General features: G+C 36.4%; 2 protein-coding genes across 3 annotated transcripts in view; one reads left to right on the top strand and one right to left on the bottom strand.

The window, feature by feature from the left end:
• LOC107665488 (vesicle-associated membrane protein 2-like) overlaps positions 1 to 10,239 on the top strand; it is a 20,046-nt gene that overhangs the window by 5,034 nt on the left and 4,773 nt on the right. Inside the window, exons 5-6 of one of the 2 annotated variants that reach the window (XR_001631552.1) lie at positions 173 to 224; positions 576 to 684. Coding sequence is in view for 1 of the 2 variants with exons in the window: in XM_016456393.1 (XP_016311879.1) it covers positions 173 to 224; positions 576 to 592 (69 nt within the window). In the remaining variant the exon portion in view is untranslated. Of the gene's footprint in view, positions 1 to 172; positions 225 to 575; positions 1,353 to 10,239 lie in introns of those variants that run through there. The other variant, XM_016456393.1, reaches the window with a different exon arrangement.
• On the bottom strand, positions 3,218 to 5,998 carry LOC107665487 (chromosomal protein D1-like). The gene is made up of 2 exons (XM_016456392.1): positions 5,857 to 5,998; positions 3,218 to 4,709 (listed from the first exon to the last, which is right to left on the bottom strand). The coding sequence occupies exon 2, from the start codon at positions 4,638 to 4,640 to the stop codon at positions 3,462 to 3,464; it is 1,179 nt and encodes a 392-aa protein (XP_016311878.1). The 5' UTR covers positions 4,641 to 4,709; positions 5,857 to 5,998; the 3' UTR covers positions 3,218 to 3,461.

Raw genomic sequence — 10,239 nt, 5'->3', positions numbered from 1 at the left:
TCGCATGTCTCAAACAGAATTGATTCATTAGCTTTCAAATAGAGTTAAACTATATTTATAGGGTGGTGGATAATTTATGTTAATAAATATAGACTGCATGAATAAATGTATATCTTTATTCATTAGCTTTTGAATAGAGTTAAACTATATTTACTTTCTTTTTCTTTTACAGATGATGATCATGATGGGAATTATTGGGGTCATCTTGATGGGCATTGTTTTCAGTGAGTAGAAACTATCATTTAATTTCACAAACACTAATCAGTGTTGGTTGATTTACTTGTAAATCAGACAGTAAAAATAAAACGTTAGTATTTATTTCATTTTATTCCCAGCATACGATGTTTTGCCACCTTGCAGTGAATTTTAGTCATATAAAGGCATACATGTAATGATATAGATAAGAAAAACAAATCTTGTGTTGCAGCTGCTATTTAAATACTGATAATAGAATAGCTGCTTTTACTAAGCGAACTAAGATCTAGTTGATTTATGCATCAAATTTAAAAGCTGAATTTATTCCTGAATCAGCATGGACTAATCAATTGCAATAATTTATTTCTGTTTTACGACAGTGTACTTCTACTACTGAGCCTCTCGTGGGACGCACAAGGACAGGAGACTCAGGCTTTGTGTGAACTCCACCCCTCCTTTTCTCCCCACCAATGCCTTTCATTGAATCCAGTGTGTGTGTGTGTGCAGTCATTGACGCAGTGCCTCTCCTTCCCTTTGTCTGTCACTGCATTTCTTTGTACCTCTCTTGAGTGCTTTGCAACAGTGCCCGAGCTTACTCAAAAACTCCTTCGGTTAGGAATATCTGCTCATGTTTTTAGATTAGAGAATGTGTTGGCCAAAAAAAAAAGTGATGCAATAATATAGGTTTGTAGCGCTGGTCCAAATGAACGCCTGAATAACTAAAGAGGGAAAATGAAACGCAAAGATCAGTTAAGATTGAGTTTAGGATCAAGTCATGCATTTATGCATAGAAGCCAAAGTGTACTATTTTACCCAGAAACAACTGCTGTGGTCTTATCACTACAGTATTAACAAAGGGCATCTGCAATGAAAAATTAGTAGTAAAGTAAAAAATTATATACACAATATTTGTTTTGAATTATTTTTAGTCCTTCTTCATATATAGATTCAGCAGTCGACTTAAGGGAAATCACAAATCGTCACTTTTGCTCTTTGATGATATGTCTTTGACATTAATGTCAGCCAGAAGATCAGTTGAGTTTGGAGGAAAAAACAGGGATGATAAAAGATTTGGCGTGAAATGAAGATTGAATGTTACATCAGCGACCACATTATTAAATATTTTGATTTAAATATTTTTTGCTATTTTTTTGTATTTGTTCAAGATTATTGTGATGTAATTAAATGCAATTTATTTGATATATTTAATGCAATTAAAAAAAAACAAGAAAATAAAAAAAAGGTCAAATTAATGGCGAAATTTTGATCCTGATCATATTAACCCCTTGCACCTCCTGACTTTACTGGCACCATGATATCTTTGGGCTGAAAGAATAACTACTGATATGCAAACTGAAAGAGAACTGATAATGTGACTAGTTTAATGTATTTGTAAATATTTGGGATTCAGTGTGGGAGCAAATACCTTATCAGCACTGGAGACGACAATGTTCAGGGATGTACCTCTGCATGTGTTTGATAAATATACATAGGCACTTTAATTACCTTCGTTATAGTGATTGTAAGTTTAACAGGACATTTTTTGGTAATAAGGACATATTGTCCAGCGCCTGAAACTATGAGAATTTGCTCTTATTAATGTGGAATTTAATGCAAGATCATCATGTGTGAATAACATCCCCTACATTCAGCATTAACCCAAACTGCAACGCTAATGTATGGCAGTGAATGTTATTCCTTAAAAAAAAAAATCCTGAATACATCGTTTTATGCATTCTATTCATTTGTAAATATGTGCTGCAGAGATGCATAAAATAACAGTTCCGGTCCCTGAGAATTTGGAGCCAAGCTGCTAACTCGTGGTTCATTTTAAAGCATGTCTGCTTGCCCACCATGTGCTGATTCTAATAAAGTGCTGATGCTGTTACTCGCTCCTCCCGTGTAGCGTGTTTTCTTTTTTTTTTGAGCCGGTGGGGAAACGGAAGCAAAAAGTTACTTCTGAAATTAGAGTTGTAAGAGTTCCCATCACATGCAACTCTAGTAAAGGAACAGGACAACGAGACTTTGTGAATATGGTATGATTTAATTGGTTATTAATCAGCAACAATGATCATCCAAATCACAAATTGAAATGAATCATACAAAGCGGCGCTACAGAAATGTTTCACACTACAGCACAGATGCGTAACCTAATTAGAAGGCGTGTACATGAAATGCACTTAATGTCTATTGAACCATCATGTCTGAACAGTAACTGTTTTATTAACATGAAAGAACATTTCTAGATGCAAGATCTCAGCTAAAACAATCTGTTTTCAGCATCTACTGGTACATACAGATTCAAACTAAATCATACATGAAAATTAAAGACAGGAGCAACAAGAAATGTATATAAAAAGCCATAAATGATATGAAAATAAAAAAACCAGGACCCATGAGCCTATTGTAGAAGCAGAATTTGTATGTATTCATATTTTGAAAAACAATGGCATGTCTTAAAAACGAAGCAATCACAATATTTTTGCAAAAATGAGGGGGTGTAAAACTAAGCACTCAACACCTATATATGACCGAACTATCAGACAAAAGTTCTGATGATACAAAGCATAAAATAAGACCGTTTCACTATAAAACACTGAACTCGGCGGGACTGATTTTACAGAGTTGAAGTATAAACGAACCGACGATAAAAGAAATAAATCTACAGCAAAGATGCACTTAACTCGAAATCCTCGAAAAAGCTGCAGATTTTCACAGCCACTACTTCGACTAAAAACCGTCTGTGCGATTTAAATTTAAAAAATTAGCTTTGAGTACTTTAAAATCCTGTGCACACGGACTACTGCACAGGTATGAGGATACTACATCAGAAACAGTCTGGTTTGTCAGTTGCTTTGAAATTATTGGCACAGGCCATTTGTAACAAATAAGGTGTGTGCTTAGCATGGTAACGTTTTCAATGGAACCGTCAATTGTGCATCATCTTTTTGGATCCCATGATTTTAACAGGCTACATACTTGTCCTTCTAGTTTGCATGCTTGAAATTATGCAGACAAAATGTTTTTTCCATGCAAAAAAAAAAAAAAAGAAGAAGTCAATTGTGCTCAATCAGACTGTGAGCAAACATTTCGGTTAATGATATTCAAAATAAGAGAGAGAGAATACAGTCTGGCATGGTAGGCAACATCAAAAGCACACTTCGTCATATAAAAAAAAAAAAATGCAAAAAAAAAAATATTGACATAGCCTATTAAAACCCTTCGAAAAATATACCCACCAATTTTCAATGAAGCCCCTTATCTTTTTATTTCTTTTTTTTGAATTTGCCCACCATCTCGTTCTCACTTGTGTTGTTCACTTTTGAACAATCAATGGCGTCATCTTCCTCTTCGTCTTCTGGGTCTGCATCGTTCTCACTCGCCCTGGTATCTTCATCTTCATCATTTGGATTTTGCGACGAATCATCAGAGGTGCGAGATTGTTTGGGAGAGGGTGCATCGGTCTCCTCTTCGTCTTCCTCCGCGGACGCCGAGGGAAGTTTTTCGAGAACGACTGCGAGTCTGACTTTGCTTGGACGTCCTCTCTTACGACGCGGAGCGGCGCCATCGGCATTCTCACCTCCCGTCTCTCCACCTTCTGCGGTACGAGCCTTGATTTTGCCGGTACCTGGAGGTCGGCCTCTCTTGCGGGGAGTGTCTCCGACTTTCTTTTCGACAATCTTGACCTTTTTGCCAGAACCTGGAGGTCGTCCCCTCTTGCGAGGAGTTCCGTCAGGGTTTCGTTGAATGACCTTCAGTTTGGTGCCAGAGCCTGGGGGTCGGCCTCTCCTGCGCGGAGATCCGTCAGCCCGCTGAATCTTCTTCACCTTGTTGGGAGAACCTGGAGGGCGGCCTCTCTTTTTTGGGGTTCCATCTGAGGCCCTGGCAATCTTGGCAACCTTGGTAGAACCTGCGGGCCGACCCCTCTTCCTTTTCAACGAGCCTGCTGGCCTCCCCCTTTTTTGTGGAGGGCTGTTGGCGACATCAATGTTGCTTTCGACGCCATCTTGTTTGGCTCCGCCGCTTTGCGAACCGGATTTTGCTCCATACTTGCGTGGTCTTCCTCTACCTCTTTTTACCTTGGGACCTTCAGCGATGGGATGAATGCGTGGTCTTCCAAGGGGTTTTGACAGTCTCCGCTTACGTTGTAAACTCAACCTGTGAAGTCTCTCTGATTCTTCCTCAGGCGTGAGCGGGATCTTTCTCGGCCTACCGGGCATTTTTATCTTCTTTGGTCGACCACGTTTCTTCACCTTGGTCTTTATGACTATGTCAGGAGAAAAGAAGTCCACCTTTTTCGATGGCCTAGCATTGGGTGTCGGCGCTTTCTCGGCAGTGAACTTCTTATTGAGTGACCCTCGTGGTCTGCCTCGTCCACGTTTGGGTGGATGGGTGCTGCCATTGGGCAGAGGGCTCTCGGTTCCTTCTTTATTCTCAACTTCCATCACGTTGCAGCTTCACGCTCACAACTTCAGACGTATCAGTGCCACGCTCGTCTGTTTGGTGCTGAGAATCTGAAAACAACAAGATGAGAGGAGAAAAAAGTTTTGAGATGACCATACAAAACATTATTTGAATTAAGAACTTGAATACCTCATATCGTTTTCTGTAAATAATAGTTAAATACGTTAACAAAAGTCAAACAAAAACTGTACAATGAAAGGAAAAAACATCTGAACCTATTTAATGAAATCTCGAATAAATTAATATAAACCAAATTTTAAGCCTACGTGAAAATCTATATTTTTTGGCGTTTAGAACTATTGTGTTTAATCATAAATATTAACCATTCAACAACTTCACTGAATCTATTTATGTAGCTCATTCAAAACGGATATAATTTGGGTTTTTAATTTTTATTATAATTTATTAGGGCTTTCATATTATAATTTTAAAAGAACAATCTTTGTAAAAAAATCATAGAAAAAATACGGTAGTAAATTAAAATTACGCAACTGAATTAAATGCCGTTTTTTTTCTAAGAAAGAAAGCGCTAAATCTGTTCATTAATAATAATATATGCACGGATATTTAAATATAAAAATGCACTCACTAAAATAATTTTCATAAGAATGGAGGGGTTATGAGGTGCACTGGTGTTTTTTTTTTATTTTTATTTTGTGAGCAATTTATTTGAAAACAGATCGAATGGATTGAAGCGCTGTTTGGAGACTCAAGACAATAGAAAACCCATCTCATTATGACAACAGAAAATGAATTGGATAGAGAAGTTCGAGCACGTTGCTAGTCTAACGTTACTTCATGCATGCTTAACGGGTGCAAATGGACATCTTTATCACAGCATTGAAGAAAAAATGCATCGATTTTTACCGCGAGATCTTATATATTACAAAATATTGACGATAATATTCTACTTGTGTTTAAAATTTTATGGAAAAATAACGCAAAATTCGTCAAAATTATTTATAAATACACACGATTCCATGCAGTATAACATGCATAAAAGAGCGGATGCTGTAGACTGGCTGCCATCATGTACAGTGAAGCCCGCGAGCTTTTGTAGTTCCAGGTAAAATGTGAGGCACTGGCGATTTTTGTTAGCTGCCTGCTAACCCGACTAAGATAACTTTTCAATGGAAAAAGAGACTACTTTCATTCCTTCGACATTAAAAAGCGGCAAATATTCGAAACACAACGCACCTTACTCGCAAAGCGCTTTCACAACAGCAGAGATGATCTTTTTCATGCATTCGACAATATTTTCGATGCAAACAGCATCGGACAGTGGGCGGGCGACTGTGATTATTTGAAAGGCAATGCCCGTTCTTCCTCGTCTGTCGCGTGGCGTCGACAGTTCGTGTCACAGCGCCGCCTACTGTGGTGGAGTGCGCAAACGCGAACGTGAAGAATGAATGTGTGGGTAAAATTTAAAAAGAAATAAACCAGTGATGTGTGTGAATTTATTGTGACAGAGCCAAAGCATGCTATTATTGTATAGCCAAAGAACGCAAGCGTATGAGATGGAATATTCCAGTTATGAGCTGCTGAGAAGTAAAAATCTAAAAAGTGTAAAAATGGAAAAGACATCACAGGTTCTTTGAGCATGTTTCATTTAAAGACCTAGGGCATTTCTTTCATGACACACATAAAATGCCCCTATTGTCTGACAGATACAACTAAGATGGCTTGAGATATCACATCTATGTCTGAACACAGTTAAAAAAAGAAAAAGAAAAAAAAAGCATTGCCCGCACTTTTTAGCCAATCAGAAACGCGTTCTGCTTTTCAATCATTTGCCGCGTTTTGGTTTGCTAACATCCGGTTTGCTGAGCTCTTGGGGGGTGGGATCTCGGAGAGAGGGCGTTTGGTTGAAAGGGAAAAGAACCAAAAAAACAGCATAAACATTAGAAGGGGTAAAACAGTAATATATATATATATATATATATATATATATATATATATATATATAAGTCTCCGGCTCTTTAGATATATATATATATATATATATATAAATATACAGAAAAAGTGTTTTGCATAGGCCTACTTGTATCTACTTAATTTGTTGATAGAGATTTAAAAAATACAAAAGTGTAATTAAATATTGTAAGTATACTATGGAAAAGACATCACAGGTTCTTTGAGCATGTTTCATTTAAAGACCTAGGGCATTTCTTTCATGACACACATAAAATGCCCCTATTGTCTGACAGATACAACTAAGATGGCTTGAGATATCACATCTATGTCTGAACACAGTTAAAAAAAGAAAAAGAAAAAAAAAGCATTGCCCGCACTTTTTAGCCAATCAGAAACGCGTTCTGCTTTTCAATCATTTGCCGCGTTTTGGTTTGCTAACATCCGGTTTGCTGAGCTCTTGGGGGGTGGGATCTCGGAGAGAGGGCGTTTGGTTGAAAGGGAAAAGAACCAAAAAAATGCTCTGTTTTTTAGTAAAAAAAAAATATTTAAGATTAATAAAATGTTATGCTAAGAAAACAAGTCAGCTTTGGGGTGAAATTGCTTTCCTTACAAAGTTCATTTTATTAATAATAATAACAACATAACATTTTATTAATATTAAGTAGGCCTAATTTTTTTTACTAAAAAAACAGCGATTTTAAAACTAATAAACTTGAACATGTAAGTTTACAAGATATGTAAAACATACGCTGGAGTACCTCAAAGAAACCAATATGTGTGAAAAAAACACAACTTCAAGCCAAGTATACTTAGAATACTTAATTGTTTTCCTTACAAAGTAGTAAAGTTTCTAGCATATTTTCCAAGTATACATTATGTAGTAAGTATACTAATATCAATGCATTAATACTTAGTTGGTCGACTTTTTAGTTTGCTAAAATAACTATGTAGTGTACATTAAGTGTAACAGTAGTAAACTTTGAGCAAATAACTATTTTATATCTTTTTCTTATACTGCAAATAAGTAAACTTCACATCATACTTAGTACATCATTTGCTATATATGTTTTTTGCAATTTTAAGTATGCACTGAAAAGAAAAATGGAGTATGTGTTCAACAAAAATATGAGGCAATATCCAATATATAGGTCTATTGAATATTGACAGTACACATAAGTATACTCCAATGATAATACACTTGATCTAAAAGTATACTTCTTTTTTGTAAGGCAAGGCCAATATAAGTATACATTTGGGAATACTAAGAATACATTCACCTCTGTGTGAAGCATGCTATTCATTTAAATGTGATATCAGAACGATTAAATCATTCATTTTAAAGGAAGGAAATAATGCAGCTAAAAGGATTGAAAAGAAAATGAGAGAACTTAAATGCATTAAGCATTCTAAAAAAAAAACAAATGTACATATACATAGATTTTCTTTATTGTATGTTATTAAAATGTATGATGATGAATGAGGAAATGCAAATTGGCTGATATTCTATCAAATAACTTGACTAAATTTGTATCCTGTTATGACAGTAAGTCCGTCCAGCACATCCTAGTGTAGAAAAACATACTGGAATACAAGCTTTACAAGATTTGTAAAGTGAAAATAACTAGCCTATAGTCTATTATGGGTACTTAAGTTCACTATTATGGTGAGAAACTATTGAGAACTATTGAGAGCTTCCTTCAGGCCCTGAGTGAAGAAAAACATGAGTTTGTATGCACTGATGGTCCTCATCTCACTCAGAGAGTTCTTAAGCATTTATATTCCCATCTTTCCAAACACTGTGTGCAATTGTGTATTTTCTCTGCCTTATCCATTAAAACAAGACATTTGTTAAAGAACCATACGCAAAACATAGTCAAATATTCAAACCACTTCATGCTTGATAATGGTGAGGGGCTTTCAAAATGAAAATACGCTCTAGAAAAAAAAGGCTATTTGGCACCCCGCCTGTGTTTGTCTGAAGGAGACCAGTTAGGAGACCACTTGCTGATTTCAATGCTCAATCTCATCAGTTCTTTTGCATTGTTGTGAAACAGTTTTCTGGTATAGCTGTTTAATGAATCCACTGCATAGTGCATACCAGATGGTGGAGGTTGATGTTCTGTATCTGATGTCTCAAAGCACCAGCAGAAAGGAGCGGGACAGTCTCTCTTTGTCTACTCAGATCCAGGGGACTTATAAAGATATTCTCTGCTTTGCATATAACTTAATCATAACTCTTTGGTTTCATGGTTTGAGGCGCTGAGTAGAACAACTTGAACATATGGTTGGGAGAAAATGTGATGCATGTTATATAATACGGTCAAGAATTATCCACAAGTTTGCTTTGATTTTCAGGCAACTGTATAAGGTTTTATATCAGATTTTGTGATTTCAGGTTATGCAAAAATGGTAAATGAATGCATTGGATAATGGACGCATAAGAAAAATATGCTGAAGTATGCTCCATATGACACATACTTTAATACTAAGTATGATATACATATGAATCATGTAATGAATCATACAGCCTACATATTTTACAGATATAGTACCAAACTGTATCTAATTGAAAAACAAACAACGCATATACATTCTCTTCAAGTTCACACTGTCTCACGCTATAAAATCCAATTATCTTCACTGCAGAAAAAGAATAAAAACACCATGTCTCATATGAGCCGCTCCGGGGCAACATCCATCACCAAAGCATTTGGCAATAATGAGCACAAGATGGCAGGCTAGCCCGTAAAATGGTTTCATGGAACAGATTCACATCGAAGCCTCGGGAGAAATGTATAGGGGTCGTGAACCTAGGCTGGCTTTGGATTGGTCGCTCCGAGTGGTCAGGGCACAAAGTCAGCCAATGGGTGCCGTCCCCGACAGCTGCGTCAAAGTGGTCTGAAGCTGATATCACGATGTCTGGAAATCTGTGGGGCCGTTTCAGGTAACGTGGAGTAGAAGTAGCCTAGCGAGTTTAAAACCACAGTCAAACAGTCAGTCGTGCTAATGGTGTGCCTCTGATAATGTCAGTCACGACACAAGACGAGCTAGAGGGGAATCTGAATGTGACTCTTCATAGGTTAAATATATGAATTTAATTAGCAGTTACCTAGGATAATGTGACATTCAAATCTTAAAAAACATGCCGAAGTCAGACTCGTCTGTGTTAAGGTGTTGCAGACAGATCATGCGTCACGTGTTTATATCGACTTTGCACTCATGTCATTATATACAGCTGCGTTCCCAAGGACCTCACCTGTGACCTTTGAAGACATCACAGGTTAAGGGTCTCAGGGACACAGACATACACTGCTTCTAATTTAAAATCTTCAAAAACGAGGCTGAAATTCCCACTTTGGATCCGCCTGCATGTAACATTACTTAAAAGTTAATTAAAAGGATCAGGGCAAGTTTTTCCACAAATTGCACATTATAGACAAAGAAGATTTTTATTGCAGTGTCACAGTTACATATACAGAAGTAATTAAGGCCACAGATTTTTATTATTTTTATGTAATAATAAACATAAAATTTACCATATCTTAAGCTGTAGTAAAAGTTAAATATACTGAATAAAAATATTAACGTCTTGAAAAACCTTACACTTAGTGAATATATATATATATATATATATATATATATATATATAATTTCAAATAAATATAT

The sequence above is a fragment of the Sinocyclocheilus anshuiensis genome, unplaced genomic scaffold (genome assembly GCF_001515605.1).
Source record: "Sinocyclocheilus anshuiensis isolate Anshui unplaced genomic scaffold, SAMN03320099.WGS_v1.1 scaffold904, whole genome shotgun sequence".
Taxonomy (NCBI): Eukaryota; Metazoa; Chordata; class Actinopteri; order Cypriniformes; family Cyprinidae; genus Sinocyclocheilus; species Sinocyclocheilus anshuiensis.
Note: the sequence above shows the minus strand (reverse complement) of the source record. Positions and strands in the feature narration are given on the sequence as shown.